We start from the raw sequence: 26580 nt of genomic DNA, 5'->3' as shown, positions 1-26580 counted from the left end.
TGTTTATTCTGTTTTCGGTTGTTTATCATGTTTAACAGTGAGCAGCAGAAACGCGCCGCGTCCCTCAGATCTGTGGAAGCTTCCAGCAAACAGTCAGAGTCACTGAGAAGCTGCATTTAGTGAAGTTACATGTTTTCTGCTCTCCTGTCTCACATTCTGAAAATACAACCGCGCACTAAATATTCTGTTCATTACATTTGACATCAAACATTCACATTATTCATCCGACCGCCATCATCGTGTTTTAGATACAGCTACTGCTGGAGACGTAGTCCTGGTGCGGAGCCTCTGCGCTGTTTCCAGCTTCATAAACGCGATCAGAACTTTAACAAACAAACTCTGCTGGAAAGAGATTTACAATTATTCTCGTCGTAAGTGAACGCATCATGTATCCAGTTAAACCGGCTTTAATGTCATTAAAACAGCGCTTTAATAATTAAGCACAAACTCCATAAAAAATATTATTTTTAATACATTTTCACTATTTAATGTTCAAAGTTATAAATGTGAAGTGGACGTTATATTTATATATTTATATCCTCTTTAAAGCAGCGTCCGGATCAGCAGCACACATTCAGCTCTGTGATGTTACAGAACACACAACACGTCACTTGACTGCATGTTTTTAAGGTATTTAGATTTTGTAATATTCACTTGACATTTTATCTGACTCTATAAAAACGCATCAAACGCAACCCGAGTTTTTTTAAGCTGCATTTACGCGCGTGTTCATTTAAACGTGATGATGTCACTCAGACTTTCTCCTTCCTCTGATTAAATGATGAGGACGCATTAATACACTAACTGATTGTGATAACACGGATTCTCCTCACAGACCGAACACAGAATTTTAGGCCCAAACACAAAATCCTTCCTCGTGCGTGAAGTGTCGGCTGACTATAAAGACGGTCTAAATGTGATCCCTCTAAATCCGCGGCTGGGAGTGAAACTCTTTGGCTCCGGGGAAAGCAAATTACCGCCTGGAATTCCTCATGACAGTATTTCACATCAGCAGAGATGATCGCAGCCCCGGTTATTTAAAATCTGTTGGGAAAAGGAGAAAGACATTTGTAAGGCTGAAACTGAAGCTCTTCCTGATGATGACTTCACGTGCGTTTATTAGTTACACGTTTATTACACTCTTGTTAATGATCCCGCTGCTTTTACGGCCCTTCAATGGCTGTTTAAGGGAATCAAAGTTCAATCTGCTGCTCGAAAAGGAAAGCAGATTCTATAAATGCTCTTTATTGTTCTGTAAATACTTTTATTGGCTCTAAACGGCCTCTGTCCGTTCATTTACTCATTGCTTCACTTCGACTGAAATCACTGATTTTTATACAAGATGAGAAAATTACAATTTTAAAAGTTGGCATTTAGGATGAATAACACACCGACAGAGTGACGTGGCGAGGCTTCAGTCTGCGTGTTCTCATTAAGGGCCGTTTGAGCCCCGCATGACCCGCACAGGAAACAGGCCTGTGTGTCATCCTGCGTGAAGAGACTGATGAAAAAAAGGTGCCGTTAGTTTAAGTGTGACATTAAAACAGCACTCATTTAGAAAATGAATCATTCTGTATATTGCGCTGTGTGTGTGTGTGTGTGTGTGTGTGTGTGTGTGTGTGTGTGTGTGTGTGTCTGTTTAGGGTTATTTGTCCGCGTCACTGCTGTCACGGCGCTGATGCAACGTTAGAAAATGAAGTTGGATTGCAGATAATGTCTTCAAGCCTTCTCTGCGCCAGTGTCTCCAATTAACGCGCAGTCTGGTTGGCAGGCCGGCCTGCAGGGCGGAGGCCCTGCGAAAAATTAAAATTCCCACCGCCTGCGGTCTGCGGGGAGGCCACTCTGCCTGCGAAGCATCCCGAGCATCTGTGACTGCAAAACAAAGTCGGTTTCTACTCTAAACATGTCACACACTCTGCGTAAAGCGCGCGCTCAGGGTGATGATATTAGAAAACAACGAGGTGTCCACTGTCCTCAACACACGCACACACACACACACACACACACACACACACACACACACACACACACACTGTAACTATATTATTACTTATTAGCCTCCACCTATCACCTAAAGCTCATTGAAGCTTCACCTAAACTCTCCAGCTGACGCTGTTTACAAACCTGGTTTATTCCCACCAACTTTAATAAGAACAAGACACGAACATTTAACGCAGTTTATAGTTTCACTCTGATCTTACTGCGTCGCTCTGATCCGACGGAAGCTGTCCAGATGAGCTGAAATCTGTCCTGTAAGACGGAAGGACGGAGGAATGTTTGCATTCAAGCTCAAAGGCCAAAGCTGAGCGCCAGAGACGCGCTGATGTTTGAGGGACTCCTGCTCCGAGTTTGTGCTCCTGCTCCTGAAATGAAAGCGCAGCAGCCGCTCAGTCTCCGGTCAGACTCATCATTCCTCCTCAGCTGCGCTCTGGTCTACCTTCATCCTCGTAAATAACGGCTTCAGACCCTTAAGCAACGCGCAGTTCATATTTGATCGCCGTAAATAACGCTGCTCGCTGTATATGCGACGCACAGATCGGATTTATAGCCCGGACCAGCAGCCTGCCATCCCCAAAGAGTCCGAGACTCCGCGGCTGTAATAATTGTGCAGAAATATAAAGACTTACTGACTTTGGAAAAGGTCAGCAGGAAGTCAAATGTCTGGACTCACTGCCAGTCCGGTCTGCTGCTCCTCGGTCTCCTCATTAAAGGCGGATTTCATCCCTCAGACTCAGACCAGCAGAGACTCTCTACTCCGTTACAGCTTCAGCCTCAGTCCCGGGTCCTCCCAGAGCTCCGGGCCGAGCTGTGCTCACTCCTGGCAGCCTGACCGCTGAGTGAGGAGCGCCCTTTGCCCGGCCGACAGGAAGGCTGCAGCAGCTTCAGTCGCGTTTACGGCCCGCACCACCACAGGCCATATATCAGGCCTATAAAAGCAGAGCAGCCGCCCTGATGTAGGATTTTATTATGGTATTAAACGGACCCAAAAAAAGTAGTTGAAGTAGTTTTCGCTGTAAAGACAAGCGACAAAACCGCGCAGGGCCGCTTTAATGGCGCTCGTTAACAAAATGACTGTTAATCTGCCAATAAACGCGAGTCAGCGGCGCTGCAGCTCAGCGCGAGCACATCCAGAGAGGAGCTGAATAATTAAAGTCAAAGGTGTGAAGTTTACTGTCTGTCTTGTCTCAGATAGAAAATATCTCTGCTGTTAAGTGTGAGACTCAAACTGATCGCGTTTTAAAGGCAGCCTCTGATGGCAGATTGATTTAAGGGATTACTTTCGCGCCATTCAGCAGGAGTGGATGTGCTCTGAGTAATGTGTCTCGTGCGCTTCACACTGGATTGCACGCGCATCTATTCTGATTAGGTGAGGAACAAATAAATAAATAAAAACATAAAAATAATGGCGCCACTTATTTGTCAGCCATTGTCTCCGCTCCACATTTCATGACCACAGTCCAGACGAAACATCATTTAACGGTTTTCTATAATTTCAGCCTGACAGCAGCCTCACACACACACACACACACACACACACACACACACACACACACACACACACACACACACACACACACACACACAGCAGATATACGGACGGACTGTTCATTTTGCATATTGCATATAAACAAGACAATTTATTCCGGGGGGGGGGGGGGGGTGTCTATGAGAGAAAGAGAGAGAGAGTAAGGGGGAAGCGGGGGGGGGGGGTTGATTTACGCTCCATTGACGCTTTATCAGGCTCGAAGAAGAAAAAGTCCGGCCAATCAGTTTGCGCCTCGCGCACAAACCCCCGCGCACAGAGTGAGGCTGAAGGCTGTAACACTTTGTTTCTGTGTAGTGAGCAAGTTGTTTGGAAGAAGGGGGCGAGAGACAGAGAGAGAGAGAGAGAGAGAGAGAGAGAGAGAGAGAGAGAGAAGGGAGGGGGTGAGCGAGCAGCGGACAGAAGAGAGAAAGAGAAAAGAGAGAGAGGGGAAGAGAAAAATCTCGTAATGTCTCTCTTCTTCGTGTCCATTTAGTGAACTCGCGGCGCTGCGCAGATAATGTCCGAGAATGTCCATTTCTGGCACTTTGAGCAACTATTACGTGGACTCCATCATAAGTCACGAGAGCGATGAACTCTCAGCCCCGGCTCGCTTTCCCAGCGTCCCGTACTCCGCCTCGAGCCCCGCCGCGGTGACGGGCGGAAGGCAGCCTGGCGGAGCGGCGCACGCGGAGCATCCCCATCCAGAGTCGTACCCCTCGTGCAGCTTCCAGCCGAAGCCTCCGGTCTTCTCCTCGTCCTGGAGCCCGTTCAGTCCGCACCACAGTGCCAGCGGCCTCCCTGCAGTCTACCATCCGTACATCCCAGCACAGCACGTGCCCGCCGCGGACACACGGTACCTCCGCTCATGGCTGGACTGCGCACCGCGAGGCTCCGAGTCTGTCCCGGGTCAGGGCCAGTCGGGGCAGGTCAAGCTAGAGCCGCAGCTCGGACTTCTCGGCGGAGAGATCCCACCCAAAGTCGGCGGGCAGCACCAGCACGAGACCACCACGTACATCCTGGAGTCTACGTCCACGGCGGCGCGCGAGCTGAGCCACCACCCGGCCGCCATCCCGGGAGCAGGGTTCGAGGAAAATAAGGACATTTGTGAAGGGAGTGAGGACAAAGATGGCCTGGATCAAAGTAAGTTATTAAAACAGGAAACAGAGCGCACGAGAGGGGGTGAGAGAGCGGGGGAGAGAGATTGTAAATGCTTTTAATGCCGCCATAAAACAAGAACAAAGAAGCGCAGAGCCAAAGTGCTCCCACCGTCTGCTCTCTAAGTTTACTGTGACATTAATCCCGGGTCAGCCCGTGTTAGCTGCTCCTGGAGGACCGGCTTAGTCAGAACAGCCAGAGTATTTAAATAACGTAACCCAGAGAAGTTTCGTTGAAGCAGCCGCTGAGAGCAGCTCTCTCTCATGTGACACAAGTGGAGGAGAAATATCACGGACAACTTTGAGTGATTTTACAGTCAGTGTAAAAACTGAGGTCAGGCCGCGAGCGTGACGTGACACAAAGTGAACGTGATTAAAAAAAGAAGCTTTTTGTTGCATCTCTTTGCGTGATGATTTTATTGCATCCACGTGAGTTAATATCAGGATGACCAGTTTGTAACATTTGACAAAAGGTCGATTAAAGGAGCCTTAAAGCCTCACGCGCATGATCCAAACGGACTATATTTGTATTCCACGCGCCTGTGAGGACATGATTCAGTTTCATGTTAAAGTCATTAAAGAGGAATCATGTAGCGGCTGATGTTCTGAGTCAGAGGACGCAGACCCTCCGCAGCTCCGCCTGAAACGATTCACTGATATTAATCAGAAAACGGAGCTTTTGTTTGGGTCACTTCTCACTTGTTTTACGCACGTAATTGCGAGAGCATGCGCACTTCTGTCCTGTTAGAAGAGGTCTCTGGGGTTGGTTTTAGATTTTCTTTTTTAGCCTCTTACTGCAGGTAGATTACAGGTCGAGGGGCTATCACACAAGGGCGCGCGTGCAAGTGCTGCTTCAGACTCGGTCAGTAACGAGCCCCGCTGCTCAGCAAACTGAGCTACAAACAGCTAAAAGGATGACTTATAGAGCTGTATGCTGCTGCTCGTTATCCTGCTGCTCACTGAGCGAGAATACGGAGTCATTACAGATCTCCGGTGTGAGCCCCGGAGCTGCCTGGCGGCATACTGGGCAAACTTATCTTCAATATGTTGAAGGTAGCCAGTCACATGATAGAAGGACGCCTTCTAATACACCATGCAGTTACCCCTCTTGTTGGCCGACACTGTCGCCTGCTTTGATTTGACATTATTCTGCAATCATCGGCTGTCCATCCTTCACACATGAGCCATGTGCGTATTTGTGTCCCCTCCATAGCATCACTCTTCCCTGTAAACAGAATAATAAGGATACATCATCTTATTGTCACCGCCGTCCGTCTCTCTGTCTATCAGCCTGTCTGCTTCTGAAAATCATAAAAAGCATAAAGGAGTCTGCTCGTCCGTCACGGAGCCGCGGAGGCCTCATAACTCAGCCTGCAGCGCGGACTCAGCCCCGCTCACATGTGCAGTAACGATCCTCTCACTTTAAACTCTGTCTCCAACAATCCTCTGAACTTGTTGAGATCTAGTTTTTCTCTCTAAATGATTCTATAAACGGAGATTCGGTCTCAGAGATGAAACACATTATTGGATCATTTATTTGCTGCTCGGTAGAACTTGACAGCCTGTACGATGTCCGGGTGTTGCTGTAGTCTCGCGGTGAGAGACGCTGTTTGTATCCATCCGCTCGCTCTGTTACAATAATAATAATTTAAATGTCATGAAATCGCATCATCTTGATGTAAAGCCGCGCGGAGGGTTTGGACAGTGGCGCGCGGGTCTGTTCTGTTTTTCCATCATCACTCTCACTAACACTAACACTGAATCCATCACGCAGCCGCGGAGTTCGGCTCAGTTTGAGCCTCTGCTCCAAAAATCCACAACTTTTATTTGTTTGGGACAGAAACACCTCCCTGGAAAGATGCACATTAAATATCTTTAATTCAGTTTTATAAATATATTTGTGTCTGAGGCCGGACGTGCACGCGCTCTGTGTCTCTCCTGTAAATCTCATTTGTGTCAGAGAAGTCTGAGCGCGTAATCCTCTCTGCGGCCTTTTAGAGGAATTAATGCAAATAGTAAACACACACTCACATACACAGTGTACTGCTGCACACACAGAGTTCTATCTCCCTGCCTCTCTCTCACACACACACACACACACACACACACACACACACACACACACACACACACACACACACACACACACACACACACTCCGCCACCTTATTACAGCATGTGAGCACGCTATCCATCAGAGCAGCGGGCTGGTTAAGGGCTGGATGGAGCCCAGCAGCCTCCAGTCTGAATTATGACACTTTCCACCAGTAACGCTGTGTGTCCCAGTCTGGCTCGCTGCTGTCGGTGATGAAGGCTCCTCTCTTCTTCTCTCTGACCTGTTTCAGGGCGTCAGCAGTTTCTCTCCTGCTTTGGTTGTGTGTGTGTGTTGCAGTGTGTCCGTGTGGCAGGTAGTGGGAGCTGCAGCGACCAGCAAGTGTTTCTATTGTTCACATGGCGGCCATTTTGAACACTGGCTGCAAAAATGTCTCGATGCAGGATAAAAACTCCACACAGACAAAGCGAGCGCTTCCTGCCGCCCAGAGGAACCTGCCAGCTGATTTTAAAGCCTCAGACTCTCTGAGCGTCTCTGCTGTGACCCTCCGAGTCGTCCCTCACAGCTCCACAGGACGCTTCACAGCTTCTGTTTGAGTCGGGCTGTGGGCACTACTTTAACCTGTTCACTGAAAAGGTGACTGCTCTGACACTCAGTCACAACTTTACTCTCTGGACACATGGACAGCACACGTGTGTAACAATATATATAATAATATATATAAGTACTTTATTCAGAATGAATATTTACCGGCTTCCACTTCACCAAATCAGAGGATTAACGTGAACGTTACCCTCAGCTGGTTAGCTTAGCATAAAGATAAGACATGGCTTGTATAGCAAAACCAAACCCACATGCTAGCACCTTTAAAGCTCAGTAACTCCCACACTGTCTGTCTGCTGTGTAACAAAGTGTGGAAATGAGAGACCCTCAGGAGTTCTTGGCTGAAGCTGTGAGCTGTATCAGAAGCTCTTTGAGATCCTGCAGTAGAGCCACGCAGACAGGCGTGCAGGTTACAGGCTGACCTGCAACACAGAAGTCTTCTGCTTCTCCGAACAATAAAAGAGGTCCTTTGCGGTCCTTGCTGTGGCGGATGATCTCGTCGGCTGTAGGTCAGCTGCTAACTTCTCATTGTTTTAGTTAGCTGCTAACTGCGGGCGTGTGGTGTTAGGGTTAGGGCAGAATACAAGGCCAACATGTCTGCCGTGTAAACAGGTCTCGCTGCCTCGGCCCCGTGTGCCCACACCGGGTTTGATGCTCTCTCAGGGTCACATTTTGTCTGCTATGTTGCTATGAGAGGCTGCAGGTCGTTGCTAAACTCTACAGCGAGGCAGTAATCTTGGAAGTCTTTAAAATCACCGTGAGAAGCACTTTAGAGCAGAATGTTGTTCAGGAGTTTTTCGGGGACGTGCGCTGGGAGCTCTTGTGTGTTGCCACAAACTGAATACAGTTTTTATCCACAATGAAAATAAAGTCTCTCTCACCAAACGGGGATGAGGACTCTGTGAAGGCCGGACTCTGAGATGACCAGCGCAGCTCTGAGGAGGGCTGTGTCTCTGAGTCCTCTTGTTTACTGGATGATTGGTGTCTGCAGCTTGGCACAGACCAGCAGGACGTATCGGGGCGTTTCCCTCCCCAGGTAATCAAACTGGCCGCTGTGTAAATAATATCAGTGGAATTTTACCTTTAAAAACATCACATGGTCGGAGCTACAGATTCTCTTTGTGTTTGTGGTGCTGGGCGGCCGGCCAGAATAAACTACAAGATTACACTTCAGTCTTTGTGCTGCTGCCGGCCGAGCAGGAAAGTTATTACCCCTGAAGTTTATTAAGTTATAACGCCGGGTGAACAACCCCATTAATTGGAGGGCTGCTGTTGGTGGCTGGGTGAGACGGGGTGTGGGGGTCGGGTGGGTGGGGGAGATAAAATACGACTGCGGGAAATGTAATAACGTGCCTTTGGGATATATGAGAGGTCAATTTCTGGAACTATTAGGGTGAAATTGCAAAGGGAGGGAGAAAGAGATGGGATGTGATATTAGTCTTGTAGCCTTTTTGGTCTCTGTTTCCATGCAAGCAGCATTCATCACAGTGTACACACACACACACACACACACACACTCACACACACACACACACACACACACACACACACAGAGGCAAAGGTACACGATGGCCTGCGATTGAACACATTGCGCTGCAGGGCCTGAGCTTTACGGGAACATCAATCTCTTCATCTACGTTGTTTCTGTCTGTGTCACATGAGAGCATCACGCTGCTCCTGCAGAGAACCTTCAGTCTAAAGCTGCAGCCGCCACACGAGGTCATTGAGGCTCTTACTAACATCATATTAAACATTAGTTTTAATCCAAAGATTGTCTTTGAAGTTTCTGTCCTGATCTTAGCTTTGACTCAAGCTCCAACATTAATGATGAAAAAACTCAAACTAATCATGAGAACTAGATCGTGTTCATGCCCGGCGTCAGCAGAGACGAACTCTGACCTGCTGCTGTCGTCTGCTTCGGCCTGCGTGAGGTCAGCTCAGGCTGTCTGATGCAGCTCGTATTGAGCATCGATGGAAAATGTTTATGTAGCTTCACATCCTGTCAGAGCTGTGAAAACATCTCAGCTAACGTTGAGCGTGTACGCTAACTCGACTCTGAGCTTTACTCCAAACAGCTAAATTAGTTTTTCTAGTTCTGAACTTTTTAAAAAAAATTTATTTTCATTTTTTGTTGATGCTTAATGAGACTTTTCACTAGACCGCCCCCCCCCCCCCCCCCCCCGACCCACATTCTTACATTACATCAGCCATCATCTTCACTGTCTCCCCTCCCCTTATAGAGAAAGTCCATACCGTCCCCTCAGTGCCCCCCTCAGCCGGTTTGTCATCCTGGGTGACAGGCTCGGTCGTGGCACAGCTCCGGGGGTAATGGATGGTCCTGGAGGTGATTATACACGTGGGGAATGCAAAGCACCCACTTTACTGCGTGACAAAAGCACCCACACCCCTCCAGCCTGTCCTCACCTCTTTACCAGGCATTATTCTGCTCTGAGATGAAATCGATCCTCTACATGCTGGCCATGTTGGACAAAATTGATTCCAGAGGGTATTAATGACGTATTACTGACGAAGGCTGCTGACCAACTCAGCTGGTGGGAAGAACACGAGGAGGAGGAGGAAACACAGGGAGCATCACAGGCGGCCATCTTGGCTCTGTAATCTTGTCCTGAAGTCTCTGCTGCTGATTCACAACATCACAGCACCAAACAGAAGAGACACGTGCGTGTGTTCCCTCAGGTCCACATGAATGCCGCCGTCCTGTTGGTTTTATTTTAGGACGCGTTCGGAGTCGGCCTCGTGGCCTGTGAGTCCACACAGTCTGCTTGTTTTGGAACAGTTTCAAAGAACATATCTTTATAAAGTTAAGCTCATTATCTTGTTTCTCTAATTCAGTGTTTATGAGTGTGTCGTCAGTCCGTGCAGAGCTCTCTGTGCTGTTCTCTGTTCGCTGTGCCTCACACACGTCTCAGGAGATTAATGAATTTAAAAAATTTGTGTCATTTCAAGCTGAAAGACAGACGACCATCTGACCTGAGCAATATGGAGGCAGGTACTTAAATGAAGACTGATCAGGTGAAACACCTTGTTTTAAATATGGCTTCCAGGCATGTTTTCACTGATCTCTGTGATTAACATGAAGGACAGTGATGGCCTCACGTCTGTGTGCTCTTTGTCTGTTATGGAAGCAAAACAGTGCAAATAAATATCAAACCAGAAATGAGAAAACAGATAAGTTATAAACTGACATTTTTAATAAAAGTGACGAAAGAGACTCGACGTGAGTTTTTACTTTCTCTTCATTTACAAGTTTCTTAGTCGTTTTGTTTCTTCTCTAACTTCTGCTCGAAACCAAAAACCACTCGCAGCTCCACAAAACTTTTCTCACAACTGTTCATTATTATGAAGGTCATGTGCAGTTGTGTGAGCTGCCTCGGCATTATAAGTATGATTGTCACAGCAGTAAATTATCAGCAGTGAAATTGAAGACAGATGAAGCCTCCACCCAGCATGAGGCGGGAGAAAACCCGGATCCTCAGGGAGAGACTCACACATCCTAATTCTCCCGCTTGGCGTCAAAGCTCAGACATTCCCCCACGACTTGATAAGATCATCCCTTCTGACACTTCAGGGCAGAACACTTACAGCCCCCCGCCCCCTCTCTTTTGGGTTGTTTTTGAAGCACCAGGACCATGCTTGTGGGCCGCAGGCTGACTCAGATGCAGTTTATATTCACCAATTCCCCCTGATGGTTCCATGAGAGCTGTGTTTCCCCCGCCGCCTCCTGAAGGCTTTAAATAAGCAAAAACCAGCTCAGATTTTAACAATAAATCCAGAGTGGAGTCCCCTCTGCAGCCACACTTGGGTGGTGCACTAAAGTTAGAACTGTGTCACCGCTAAAGTGCAATGAAGAAACGGCAGCTTTAAAGAAAGTAGTTCCGGTTTGGTCTTGTGTTTTTTAGCGAGGTTAAAAGTTTTTTTCCTAAACTTCTGAAATACTTCTGATTTGTTTTTAAATGTTCACATATTTTTAGTCACTTTTAGTTCAGTTGTTTTTTTCATCTTGTGCGTCTGAGCCGAGGCGTCGGTGTTTGACGCCTGAAGGAATGAAACGGTTCCGCAGACTCCAGCTTTAGAAGAGGACACTTGTTGGTTTGAGTTGTGACCGGCTGGAGGAAGGGCCTGAGCTAACCACAGGGATGTTTGCTCTGCATGGTTAAAGGTTTTATTTAGATGTTAAAGGGGAAGTGGACCTTTTAGAACTACCAGAGATTCGGCCAAACGTTCTTTAGCTGTTTTTAAAGGAACGTGTTTCATGCTGGAGCTGAACCCTGAGATTTCCAGCCAGCGACCTCATAGCTGAGATGCCTCGGTGCTCTGCAGAGAGAAAGATAATTTCCAGCCCTAAACCAGACCCATGTGTCCCAAACAAGAGCTCTCTGCTAATTACATCGCTCTGAAAGCCATAAAGGGGGAGGCAGGGTGGCCTGGCGAACGAGACGGAGAAAAAAACAGATGCACAGATGAAAAACGATAATTCATCATTTTCTCTCCCCTGAAAATGAAGACGAAACCAATTTAGGAGCCTCTATATTTATGTTTCACAACGCTGTCATTTTCATTTCAAACACGAGCTTCTTTTTAAGCGCCTCGCGGACCATCAACAATCCTTTAATCACCTTTCATTTCACTGATGTGGAAATGTAGCGAAGAAAGTGTGTTTTTAGTTCATTCTTAAATTTAATAATGATCAAATATTGATCTGGTTTCAGTAAAATGTCTTCAAACGGCTTCAGAAACATCTATTATCTGTTCGCTTAATTAAAGGAAGAAAGAAGAACACAAGAAATATTTTCCTCTAACCCCTCGAGGGCCGTAAATCTCCCGCCGCTTATTAATTTAGGAGCAATCAGTGACAGTGTGCTGAGCTGCCATGTGATCATTATTCTCACGCACACAAATAAGGCAGTATTAGGCCTGTAAAACATTCTCCGTGATGTGTTCGCTGTCATCACGCGCGGAGGAAATTCCGGCTCCCGGTTTTGGTCACGAATATGATTTAAGCCGCACAAAAAGCTGATTTGCAGCCCCGCTTTATTTCTTTTATCGCAGCTCTTTCACAAATAATACCTCCGTTATTTTCGCACCTTTAATTATCCGCTGAAGGTCACCTTCAACAAGTCAGATAAATGTAACTGACTGCGACTGCGCAGAGCAGCTTATTCAGATTTCAAATGTGTCATTTCTTTTTTTTTATGCTTTTATCTAAATTATGAATTTAATTTGTGTATTTTTGGAAGTTAGTTCCGTTTTGAAGAAGGCAGAAAATCTATAATATTTATTAATATAATAATACAACACATTGATCAGTGAGTGAAGTTCATTTGTTTCTTTGTTAAATATCCTGAATATGTTTGTCTCTGCCCGCTGCCTGCTCTGAGCTGCAGGCTGGATGCAGCAGGACGTCTGTCTTCCACGTGGTGTCAAATAAAACACGGATCTGCTTGCGTCATATCTGCGCCCTTTGATGACGCCATAAAACTAGTTTACGCTAAAGTGTCAATTACAGCGTCGAGTGTTTTTGAGCTTAACGCGCGGATCGATGCTGTTTTGATCATTTACGCGGCTTTTTGTCCTCTTAAAGTTTTAAAGCTGCTCACCTGCTTTTATCGTCACTTTATTTCATTTCTGATCACCTTCCTTTCCTTCTCTCCTTTCCTCTAGATGACCCCTCGGCCAACTGGCTGCACGCGCGCTCCTCCAGGAAGAAACGCTGTCCTTACACCAAATACCAGACGCTCGAGCTGGAGAAGGAGTTCCTCTTCAACATGTACCTCACGCGGGACCGGCGGCACGAGGTGGCGCGCGCGCTCAACCTGACGGAGCGGCAGGTGAAGATCTGGTTCCAGAACCGGAGGATGAAAATGAAGAAACAGAGCAAGGACCAACCCAAGGACTAGCGGGACTCTCCGCCACGCACGCGCGCTCATACACCTGATTCAGACGCACGTGCACGCACGCTCACATCATGCATCCAACATAGTTTCTTAAACACAAAATGGCCTTCACGAGAACTGCAGAAACACGCACAGACATCGTTTCCAATTTGTTTTACACCTCCAGGCACCACGTGAGCTCCAGCCCCATCACACCGATCAATACACCTGATCAATGGCTTTATTGATCTCTGACAGACGCTGAGGACGTTAACACTGAAGTCTTATGAAGGTCGGACTCTCGTGTGATGTCAGACGGAGGCCAGAACTTTGGAACATTGTAGTTTTTAGCCGTGGAGGATGATGGGTAACGGTGTTTCCTCTTGGAACTGTTTCTTTAAACTGGGTCGGACTGCTGCTGAAGCTGCGGACGGGACTGTTCGGTGACTCTTCCTGCCTCTTTATATTCCGCTCTTCTTTAGGCTTTGGCTCCATTTTGAAAGGTTAACAGCAAACCGCCTCGTGACGCTTCAGAGAGAGAGAGAGTTGTTTTTCTTCTTTATCAAGCACTACTTTTCCTGTTATTAGTTATTTATTGTTCCGTCGCTGACACGAGAGGCGCGCGAAGGTGCTGAAATCGGGGTTTCACGTGGCCATCAATAAGCACTGGGAGCGGAGGGGGATGCACACACACACACACACACACACACACACACACACATACACACACACACACACACCTCCTCTCCTCCCCTCTTGTCTCCCGTTGCCGGCAGAATTAGATTAGAAAGCGGCTGATGGTCGGCGTTGATACAAGCAGCGAGCCGCCGTTTGTTTCCAGGTTGTCGGCCTAAGTAATGAGCAGATACCGGGAGGGGGAGGAGGGGGGAGGAAGGTGGGAAGTGATGGGATGGCGGGGGTGTTAACCCGACTCAGCAACCGGGGATCCGATTAGGCTGCTGTCGATATCGTGGATCCCGCCCTTCAGCTACCTCTCCGGATGCTTTATGCGCCGTGGCGGCCGCTCGTGTGCGGCCTTTATCGGCTGTCGATAGTCGCTCCCTCCGCGTCCCACGAGCCCGGAGTCAGCAGGGTTTATCTGAGAGCAGAAAGCACAAAGCAACATTAAACCACAAATTAAAAAACTCCGTTTGAGGTGAAACCGCGTCACATTGACTTCAGATGAAACACAGCTCCGGTTGCTTCTCAAATTGTGACACTTCAGCTTCACTCTGCAACAGATTTCAAACCGGTCACACACACGCTTCTTAAACAGGCAGGCCAGTGCGAACCCTCCGTGGCTGCTGAAGTATTTACAGGAGAGATATTAAAGTGTCACATTAGTATCCGCACAAAGGGCGCATGTGCGCGTGCAGCACTGGTCCTTATACGTCCTCCGATCTTTATTCAACATGGTTCTTGGGTTGCATTGCAACAAGGAAACATTTCTTTTTTCATACACAGCCCAGAGTGTTTTGTAATATCTGCTATGCAAGGCGGGCCGCACTCTTTCAGGAAACATGCGGGCAGAGTGCGTGACGCTGATTTCTCGGACTAACATGAAGAAATAAAAACCCGACACGCGCACATGTTTACTGACGTATTAAAAATCCTCTTCAGTGTTTCTTCCTGGAAATATCTTCCAGAGCTTCACACGTTTATATGAACAGACATGGCAGAACAAATGCTTTAGCAATAGTGTCTACATTTAATAGCTCAGAAAATTATCTGGTTGGAATCCGTTTATGCAGAATTTTATTGATGTGAGTGTAAAAATATGAAGAGGTTGTTGGACGCGCGGCGGCCTGCGATGGTGTTTGAAGTGTCGGCGTAGTTAAATGTCGTCCGATGGCAGTTTTATGGACGGATCATAAACTACACACAGGCCTTACAGCGTTTACAACAGTGTGTGTGTGTGTGTGTGTGTGTGTGTGTGTGTGTGTGTGTGTGTGCGTGTGTGTGTGTGTGCGTGTGTGTGTGTGTGTGTGTGTGTGTGTGTGTGTGTGTGTGTGTGTGCGTGTGTGTGTGTGTGTGTGTGTGTGTGTGTGTGTGTGTGTGTGTGTTGGACGTTGCGGCTTGCAGACCACAAAGGCCGCTCGTGCACCAACATTGTAAAAACAGACACACATTATATATAAATATAGTTTACACACTTGCCTCCAGTTTATTCTCATTTCTAATTAACACGCAGAAATAACGGGTCTAAAATCAAAGTCTTAAATAACGAAGCGCGAGCAGCATCAGATCTATTTAGGGGTACAAATGTTTACATGGTTTGCGCATGCCTCGAGTCTCTCGTCATTTTAGACGTTTTTTCGTCGTTTAGCTCTTTGTGTGTTCATGTGTCGGAGGGGAATGCTTACAGGAAATTAAAACAGACTAAATAGAAGTTTCTTCCTTATTTATTGTATATAAAGTGAGTAACCTCGTCTTTCTTATCGAATATGCTGATCCTTGTTTTGTCTGTATATAGCTGATTCTTCCTTTTTGTCTTTCATGTTCTGACATTCTGTTTCCTTGTTATTGTGCCGACTGTCTGTGTTCTCCTGTCTGATGAGCTCGTTGTGTCTAATGGTGAACAGAGTTGGACAGAGGGCGGGCGGGTTGGATTAAAGTGAAGAAATGATCCGTTTGATTTCCATCACTGACTCTTTTCCTTTCTGCCCCTCTCTGACTCTCTCTGTGTTTCCTCTCCTGACCGGAGGTTCACCGTTTCTGGAGTTTTCTGCTGTTAACATGGACACAGCTTCAGAACAGGTTTTACTTAAATCAGCTTTTTTAAATGAGACAAATGTAACCCACGTGGCCACAGTGACGGCTCTCTAACGAGCAGGCAGACTCCAGTCACCGTGAGCCTCTCCTCCATGTGTCCCTCTCTTCTGTGTGTTGTTGTCTCCTGTTTCTTTGTGCGATGGCGCTGCTGATGCTGGATTCCTATTAAAGAAGAGACTTTACACTAAAACACTGCACTCCTTCTTCTTCGCTCCTTCCTCCTCACTGCTCTTTAATTGTATCTGGAGAAATTATTTGGAACTGAAATTGAGCTTTTACGGGATTTTAAGTCTTCGTACTTTGAGGCAACTTCAGGACGCGTTGCAGCTCAACTTAGCTTTCCTCTTCTCGTTCTTCTCCGGATTGAAGTTTGTCTCTGTGGGAAGACGCGGAGACACAGAGGCGAGGGGGGGATGAGCCAGCATGTGTTTAAAATATGTGTCCTCACTCGTACACTGCAGCTTAAAGGAGAGGGGCGTCTGTTTGGCTGCAACACCAAAAGACTGTCATAAAGCCATAAACACCCCCTCACAAACACACACACACACACACACACACACACACACACACACACACACACACACACACACAGATGATGAGTGCATTCATTAGAAGCGTCGTCATCCATCCGTCCATTAGGAGCTTGTGAAGCCGCTGCGGTTCCTGTGTTTGTCTCTGCACCAAATGACTGACAGACACACAGTCTGATGAGGGCGGCAGGATCTCTGTTTCCTCTGCTGCTTCTCACATGATGCAGAAACTGTTCGAACAGGACTTGGAGTAGTTATAGTATTACAAGTTTGCTTAGTGTTCATGCAAAGAAGCAGAGCGCGCAGGAGACGCTTTCATGTGATCCTTGTTGTCGCTTTAAAAGTAACACCAGCAGTACACACTGTGACGCATGAAGCAGCTGCTTTAGTAAAAATTACAAAGTAAGTTTAGTAAAGTGTTGCAAAATGCAAATTCAACTTTTTATTTAAAATGTATTTATTTATTTATTTTTGCAAACGTGTTCATTTGAAAGATAAACTGCAGTTTTTTCTACAAGCTTTGGTTTAATTTTCCCTCAAAACATTTTGACGCACCGTGTTGTCACTCCCACGGCCTCAAAAACCGACGTCACACGCAGACGCACTTGGTAGGCTACCCTTGGCGTCTGCACGAGTTCTACTGTATTTTAAAATCTAATTCTAAGAAAATTGTCTCATTAAGAACAACACCGTTATAATTTGCATGACTTCAGAAACCCTCAGATTCAGACGCTTTAAATGTTTTGGCCTTCAGCTGCTGAAAAGCTGCAAAGTGTTCGGATAATTATTTATCAAATATAATTAATTAATCTGTTCAAAAATGTTGTTTTGTAAACTCAAGTTTTGAGATGAACAAATATAGAAAACAAACCAGAGAACTTATGATGGCGGTGCCATGCACATAGTTTCCAGAAACCCTGCTGAGGACGTGACCTCTGTGACCCTGTCAGCAGAACCAGCAGTAAAGGCAGCAGGAGAGAAGCTTTCATAGAGCTGAGCAACATTTACATTCTATATAGAGCCGAGCACGACGACTGTTGAGATCACAACAACAGTTCGTCTGAAGCGGGGCAGAGGAACATCAGCAGCCGCGGCTCTTTAACTTCATGTTCAGCTTTTCAAAACTTCTCACATGTTAACATGTGAACACACTAAACACACATGTGAACACACTATACACACATGTGAACACTCTATAATGCAGCTTGCTGGAGACACACTGTGACACATGAACATTGATTGTGCACCTAAATTTATTCTCAGTTTGGCTTCATAATAAAAAGCTGTTTACACTCATGTTCATTTATTTTACAATTTAAAATAAACACAAAAGGATAAAAAACATTATGTGACTATATTGTGTGAAATATGAAACAAACGATGTCACAACAAATACACATGAAGAGTTCTCGTGTCAGTTACATTAGTTTTTCCTTAAAGTCATAAAACATTTCTGTGAGTGCTGATTATAAAAGAGGATAATAGACTCTTAGAGTCTAATGGAGTCCTCGCTCTACACATCGATTAAATCTCTTAATCGTGTGTTCCAAACATGTGTTTGATTGATCACACAGGTCTGATCAATGCTAAAATAGGTGTTAAGTGAAAACATAACCCGAGTAACTGTGTGTGTAACAAACACAGCGGTGACAGTGAATGCAACGTAAACATCCCTGTTGTAAAGATGTAGAATTGTGATGGTGAACACATCCTCTGCTCCCCTGCACCGCTGGTCCCAGCAGCCAATGAGGCCTCAGGATTCAGCAGATTTAGACTCTGGCCCCAACAAAGCCATCCCATAAACCATCTGTGGACTCGACGGAGGATGATTGTGATACTTCTCTGAGGTCCTGCAGGGTCGGAGCTTCATTAAATCCAGAAGCCCTTGCCGGTGCTGCAGGCCTCCCTCACAGCCCCAACCCACAGCCCCGGGGAGGGACACCAACTGCTGCTCCACCCGAGACTCTGCCTGTGTGTGTGTGTGTGTGTGTGTGTGTGTGTGTGTGGGGTGGAGGGTTAGCTTTGACACATGGCACAGTAAATCTAAGAGAAGCAGTGAGCAGGAGCCTCACAGCACAACACACTTTCAGGTTCATACAAAGAGGATGAGTTTCTGTTATGGAGGCTCCGAGCAGAAAGACCAGAGAGACATCCCGTTTCATCTGACGGAGAGGACGCAGTCAACGTGAGGAGGAGCAGCGGAGCAGCAGGAGTGTAAACCAGCTGAAGTTACAGAACAAAAGAAAGTCAGAGAGGGAAATGGTGATGTTCATTCACGCTCATAACCATCTCAAGTGTGCAGAGTGTCCTCAGTTTCTCTCAGCCCTGTTGCTGCTTCGCCTTCACAGTCCATATAATGCTAATGCTAATCTCTGTAAACACATTCAGCATATGAACGCAGAAAGCAAAAGAGGCTAAACACATTGTTCTACAATCCTGGAACCCAAATGAATCATCTCAGAACCATGGCTGGAGCTTTTTTATTTATCTCTGTAAACAGACAGCTCCATATAAGTGCGGCTAACTGTCGTCGACGTCGTCTCCCAACTAACCACTGCTCCAGAGGCTTCATCGTCACCAGACAAAAGATGGTTCTTGATTTATTCCTAATCTACTTACTGAACAACTGCAAGTCAACATTGAGATATAATCTAACCCATTATGTTCTAAACCAACAATCAAACGCACCGTGCAGCATTCAGCAGCACACTGATGTTATGGTTAGCTCAGGGGCGGTAGCTAATGCTAATGTTTGTGTTACAGGATACAACAGGAAGGGTGTTAATTCCTAGCTAACGTTAGCTAGGAATTAACACCACTTTAGCTAAGGAGCATTGCTAATAATATGTTAGCTAGAAATTTACATCCCAACTAATGTAATGGTAGCTAGGAAGTGGCTAAGTGCTAGCTTTAGCTTCTGTCTGAGTTATTAATAAGTCGCTCTGGTTTCCACTCATTCATTCTTTGCAGTCGCTCATTAAGCGAGAGGCGGTGAAATGACGATGATTTGTCAGGTAGCACAAATCTGTACGACTTCTACCTGGAATACAGCAGATAACGGCACCTGAGCTTCCCGCCCTGAAAATGACGTCAGAGTAAAATGGCTGCCATGTGGCGCGGTGAATTGGCCGGAATCCGTCCATATGATGCCTATCATGATACAGGATTGTGTTAGATTGCAATACTGTGAGCGACGGTTATATTGTGTGTTACCTGTAACATTACAGAGTCCGCACCCTGTATGCATAAAATGAGTGACCTCACTGATTTTAATAAAACAGTCGTTTTAACATAAAACGGTTTTGTGTGTTTTATAGCTTTTTAATTTCGCAGTAATAAAAATGAGTCTTTGCGTGTATAATATAAATAATCAATAGTGTTTATGGGAAATGATATAGTATCATATCTTACTACACACCTACACAGCACACAACCTGTTCCACCCTCCACCTGCCTCCCTCTCTCTTTAACACATCCTAACTGTGAGCTCTGTGAGAATGCAGATCAGCTCATTGCGCGGTGATTTAACGAAAGTAACTGCAGGCTTCATCATTTCACTGATATTTCCTCAAACTAAATGAGCTGCACGAGACAAACCACGTGCTGCTGCTGCCGCTGGCTAATTCATATTTCAGCCCAGGCGAACGTGTCCAATCCAATATGTCTTCACTTTATCCTCTCATATTAAAACAGAGTCCACAGACAATAAGCAGCTTCACTGGCACTCTCTGGGTTTGATGCTGGAGAGCAGCGGGCCCAGAGCAGCCCCCCCCCCCCCCCCCCCCCCCCCCCCCCCCACACACACACACTGAATGAGCTGTTTTACACAGCACAGCTTCTATAATTCATCAAGCGGCAGAGAATATCATTCTTATTCATAAATTTTCTCAAAGAGAGTTATGGTTCCGCTGATTCAAACGGCTGTATGGATCAGATCACATCAGCCATTCTGGACTCATTAACAGTTGGACAGAGAGCCAAATGCTGCTGGCTGCTCTGCACATGTTCCAGCTGCGAAATATACACAATAATATCATCAAATATAGTTATTATAACAATATGTGCACGTGATGCAGCTGCAACGTAAAGACAATAATGTCATCAAATATAGTTATTATAACAATATGTGCACGTGATGCAGCTGCAACGTAAAGACAATAATATCATCAAATATAGTTATTATAACAATATGTGCACGTGATGCAGCTGCAACGTAAAGACAATAATGTCATCAAATATAGTTATTATAACAATATGTGCACGTGATGCAGCTGCAACGTAAAGACAATAATGTCATCAAATATAGTTATTATAACAATATGTGCACGTGATGCAGCTGCAACATAAAGACAATAATGTCATCAAATATAGTTATTATAACAATATGTGCACGTGATGCAGCTGCACAAATTATCATAATATCAAAGTATATTAATGATAACAATATGTAAAAGCCTCAAAATAATAAAATCATTAATATGGCGATTATAACAGTATGTGCATGTTAAAGCTTCGATGATAATAATATCCCCAAATATATTAATAACAGTATGTGCACATGTTGTCAAAATGATAGTGATCATCAAATACAGTAATGATAATATGTGCGCATGTGATACTGCAAAAACAAATAACATGGAATATAGTAACTAACAGAAAAATACCGATACTATAACCGAATAATAATATTTGATGTTCTTATCACAGCATCAAATGCAGTTTGAAACTCACATTTAAATTCTTACAGCAAAAAATAAACTCATCATCAAATGTGTTGATGATGATAATTTTCTGTTCACATGTTACAGCGGAAACATAATATATTAATATTATTAACGAGAACGGCATGTACGCATGCTCAGACTACCTCTACAGAAAAATGACTCCAGATATTAAAAACAATATTTGCACTCATACGCCGACAATAACAACAGCCGTGTTTTACAGTTTAAACATTTTAAACATTTTAAACAGTTCATTTTTAAAGTGTCAAACTGTCTCAGAAATAAAAGATGAAGAGAGATTGGGATTATTTTCCCCCAAGACACAAAACAAAATAAAACATGAAATAAAATACTAAAAAAGAAAGGAACGTTTTAACAATTTTTAAAATATAAATTAATTACTGATTAAATTAAAGGTACAGGAGGGTTTTATTTTTAAGCGCCGAAAAATAACAAATAAAATTCCACAAATTCAAAAACACTGACAGTGATAATAACGATAATTATAATAACACTGAGAGGCGGAAGGAGGTGAAGAGGAACAACAACTATCGGGCGCTGTAAATAAAACAAGCAGCCGTCATTCTCGTGATTTCCCTCCACAAAGTTCCTCATTAATAAACAGACTCGTATGAAGCGTTCGCCTGCAGGTTTCCCGGTCGTCCTTTGAAGGGGAAGAAGACAGCGGCTCATCGCTCCGTTTCTCCAGAGTGATTTCCATCCCTCTGCACTCACACAAGTTTTGTTTCAAAGCCACAAATCTCCGAGCGGAGATTCACCCGGTGGAACTTCAGGGGGGAGATGCGGCTCCCTGCATTTATTTCTTCTGTCATTTCAAAGCACGAGCTGCAGTCCGCCGGTCCGAGCAGGCCGTCAGGGTTTCTCACTTTTATCTTATTTGACTTTACTTTGATAAAAAATCTGATAGTTCTTCTTCTTCTTCTCCCCTTGGACCAATAAAACTCCAGCAGCTTTCTCTCCTCCTCCTCTTCGTCTTTCTCACGTCAGTTGTTTTGCACACTTCCTATTTTCAAACACGGAAACAAACGGCACGAGAGGAGCAGGATGTGCTGCACGCACCGGGGGTCTCGAGCTCACGGGTGAAAAAAGAAGGAGGGGTGGGTGTTGAGGGATGCGGGAGCGGATGCGTGCGGGCTGGAAGAAGCCGCCGCCGACTGTCGTAAAAAGAGCAAAGAGGAAGACGGAGAAGACGCGGAGAGGAGAGAAAGAGGATCCAATGCTGCGCGGCGCAATAAAAGAATATGACGGCAATAAAAGTTTATAGCGTATAAATTTCTGAAGGTTAAGAACTAAACGGCTGTAAAGCAAACACGCCGAAAGAAAAGAGTAGGGGGGAGAGGAAAGACACACAGACAGAAGAAATATTAGAGGAAATGTTTCAGATCTCCCTGATTCATCTTTTATTCGCAGGTTAGGAGCGTGTTAGAGACAGAGAGGGCCGGTGTGAGAGGCAGAGGTCTCAGACTGTCTGTGGCGGATGGAGAGGCCCGGAAGTGGAGAGAAGAAGATCATCTTTAGAGGCAAACACCGAGAAAAGTTGTTTTGTCCTCATTTGATTTTGTGCTACTTTTGTGTTTTAGCAGCGTGAAAGGAAGGACGAGTCTCCTTCCTCCTCCTCCTCCTCCTCCTCATGCTCTCCTTTCAGCCTTGGGAGTTTTATGGTTTTGTAGCCGTTTGGCTCTATTGAGGTATTTTTGCAGCCTGTGTGTGTGTGTGTGTGTGTGTGTGTGTGTGTGTGTGTGTGTGTGTGTGTGTGTGTGTGTGTGTGTGTGTGTGTGTGTGTGTGTGTGTGTGTGATGTCTCCTGTCCGACCTCTCTTTTTGTGAGGGGTTGTATAGAAGCAAAAACTCCCCCCAAAATAACCAAAAAGCATCCAGACAGACCCCGACAGACCTGGTGTTCTGTGGCCGGCTCCCAGGCTTCTTTTCCGGCCTGGAGGGCTCAACGGAGCCCGGGCAGGGGGCTGTACAGCGGGGGAGGCAGAGACATTTCCACGTGATGTTGAACCTTCTGTGGAAACACTGATGTTTGGACTCCCATTAGTTGTCTGCAGGGTTGAGCGGGTTGAAACGAAATTACATTACTTTTGTTTTTTCCCCTCTGTCTTTTCTTCTTTAAATCTCGCGTTATTTCCCTTTTCCCGTTCTCATCGGCCAAACAGGGCTCTTGTTTCCGCAGATGTGAAACTGAAGCTCTGGGCTGCTTCTCTTAGATAATAGTAACAACCGCTTTTACAGTCTGTTTACAGCCTGCAATTGAGAGACCGACACACACACACACACACACACACACACACACACACACACACACACACACACCAGGTGCCTGAAACATTAAAGGAACCATCATGTGGTAATAAACCGGAGAGATGTCTGAGCTAGACCTCACTGACACAGAAACACACAGTTACTCTTCACACACTCTTTATTTATTTAAATGTAGTTTCACAACCTTCAGAAACGAGTATACACACACATACATACATATACATGTGTGTGTGCATATATACATATATATATATATTCATAAGAGACGCACAAAACACATACAGATTAAATGTATATATAATATTTTGGTGTTTCTTTGTATAAAAATGTGAGGACAAATACAAAGAACCTATGTCATCTATCTTCTTTTAATCTATACTAAGTATTATAATATATGTATATATATATATATATATATATATATAAATGTAGTATATATATAAATGTATGTACTAATGTAATTACAAGAAATGAAACTAACCTATAAGCAGGTCTCTGTGAGCTTAGTTTTATGTTTATTTGTGTGTCTGCTGATAAAAGGACAGACACTCTCACGCGGTGCTTCTGCTTGTCTTTGACTAAAGCTCTCAAACTCAGCCTGACTGTCTGACAGTCTGAATAACATAAACAGTTAAGTAAGACCTTATTAAATCAGTGAGACCAGCAGGACCTTGTTCGGGTTGCTCCTCCCGTTCAGCTCTGCCTGTCTGTCTTCATTTCACTTCCTTTTTTCTCCCACAAATCCCAAATCAGCCCTCACATCTGGCCTCCAATTATAACCCGCAGTTTTATTTTAAAGCAGCTTATGTAGCTTTATGTGCGCACTTAATAGAACCATAAAGCCGCATTACAGGCCGACATCCCCCCTGTGGCTTCACTGCTTTCGGCCACTTGGTGGCGCTCTTGCTCCACCGATAAAACAGTCTCGCCTGAGGCTCTGCTCGGCTCTGTGGAGGACACAAACATGTGCGAGCTCCTCAAAGGGCTGAAACTTGCTTTATAAGTCTTCTGCATGTATTGAAGGAGAAGCGAGCTGATTGTGTCTCTTTCTGACTCTGCTGTCCTGATACTTGGTCCACCTTACAGAGGATGGAGAGGAAGGGCTGAGGCCTTGGGAAATAATTACCCAATAGGCGTGCAGGATACGTGTAGGCCAGGAAATGTTTATTTTTGTTGGTGCACAATTCACTCCAAGGACGCACGCACCTTATTGTCCCTGTTTAATATGCATGAATGTGTGGGGTATAAGCGCGTGAGCACTGGGGGAAACTGTTCCTACGGTAACGTAAGGAATACTCCCACATGTAGGATGTACAGAACTCTTTACCTGCGGTGTTGAGATGTTTTCATTAGTGCAGACATGACGCAGAGGAAATATTGATGTTTCTTACCTCTCCAAATCTATTGTGCTGAGTGGACGCTGCTGTTTACGGCGTCTCTGAGCGTCACTGAGGCCGCTTGTGTTTCTATAGGAATCATCCTGTAACAGACTCTCACTGTCCGGACTGTATGAGCTGAAGCTGGTCTGAAACATGTAGTTTTTGTGCATCACATCCACAACTCAGTCTGCAGCCTGCACATCTCATAAGCAAACACTTTATTAGAAGTGTAAAACACGGCGCGCTGAACTTTCAATAAGATCATATTCCGGGTAATAAATTGGAAAAATACTGCGGCAATTACTCCTCCGAAAGTCGGGCGTACAATCAGCTGATTTACCACAACACTGAGTGCAATTCAGGCGGCTGCTGGCAACATTTGGGCCTCTTGTGTCCGCGCTGTATAATCTAAATAAATTAAATTCCTGTAATGACATTTTTATTTGGCTGAGCGCGCCATAAACAGGAAAACATTCAATGATGGAAATAAAATGATAACTCAAAAACAAAATAATATTACAGGAATCAGAAAAGAGGGAATTCGGTTTCCTCTCCTGCAGAATCCGCAACATCGATCGCTCATATCGGATTGATCCGCATGTTTCAGGCCTGCAGAGGACTCAGATTCAGTGTCAGTAAAAGTAGAAATAACTCCACACACATGAGCCGAGTGCACTGTGAGCCATCTTACTTTTACTGCTCCTCTACAAGGCTTCGGCCCAACATTTCTACAACTTCTGCCTCGTTAGAAAAGCCTCTTCCTACCTCAGCTAACACTCTGACAGGAAGGGCCAGATCCGTATGGAAAACACGCAGAAAACGACACTTAAATACCGGGCGAGGATGAGGCGTTTACGGCCTCCGGTCGCGCAAAGGGCGCGTCGTAAAACAGCCCGTTTTGTTTCTGTGCTGCTGCGACGTAAACAAGCAAACACTGCCCCTCCGCTTTATGGAGCTTTATAGTTTGTTAAAACGTTTACAGCCACTTTCACCGAGCCTATTACCCTCCCCAGTCCTCCTCACATGTTTATGGAGATCATATTTATAAAAGTATACGATGATCAGAGAGCGTGCGCCCAGCGCGTCTCATTCTGATCACACTGGAAATGAAGACAAGAACTGGTTTTAAAACCTCAATTACATTTATAGACTCGTTCTTGTTAAAACCAATACCAATTAGGAAGCAGTACCCCTCCACTCTCTCTCTCCTCGGTGTGTGTTAACCTCTCTCGACCATTCTCTCTCTGACATTTTCGGGCCTCATTCCCTCCGCGCGCGCTCTCTCCTTTAAGGATTCAGAGGGAGAAATGAGAAAGAGCAATTAATGAGAGGGATGCTCTCAACGATGCAATGCAATACACCCCCTCCTCCCCCTCCTCCCCCACCCCCTCACCCCTACACCACCATCAACACCCGACCTCAATCTCAGCTTCAAAGTAAAAAAAAAACTCTTCTCCTTTTGGTTGGTTGGAAGAAAAGATGTGTGTTTGTGTGTGTTTGTGTGTGCTTGTGTGATCGCGCGTGCGTCTGTGTGTGCATTTGATCAGATGCAAAGCGGCAGAATTCTCATTACACCCCCCACTCTCCCCCCCCCCCCCCCCCCCCTCCCTTTGCTGGATGGTACACCTATTCTCTTTATTCACTTTAACTCTCTTTC

The 26580-nt window shown here is 45.4% G+C and overlaps 1 protein-coding gene across 1 annotated transcript; it reads left to right on the top strand.

The window, feature by feature from the left end:
• Positions 1-4053: 4053 nt before the first annotated feature.
• On the top strand, positions 4054-13254 carry hoxb9a (homeobox B9a). Its single transcript, XM_069674515.1, has 2 exons — positions 4054-4666; positions 13019-13254. Exons 1-2 carry the CDS (start codon positions 4054-4056, stop codon positions 13252-13254), a joined length of 849 nt encoding a protein of 282 aa, XP_069530616.1.
• The last annotated feature ends 13326 nt before the right edge of the window (positions 13255-26580 follow it).

This window comes from Semicossyphus pulcher, unplaced genomic scaffold (assembly GCF_022749685.1).
Source record: "Semicossyphus pulcher isolate SPU_LCO1_2020_fin unplaced genomic scaffold, fSemPul1.0.p SCAF_23, whole genome shotgun sequence".
NCBI classification, from domain to species: domain Eukaryota; kingdom Metazoa; phylum Chordata; class Actinopteri; order Labriformes; family Labridae; genus Semicossyphus; species Semicossyphus pulcher.
This window is presented reverse-complemented; position numbering and strand designations above follow the sequence as displayed.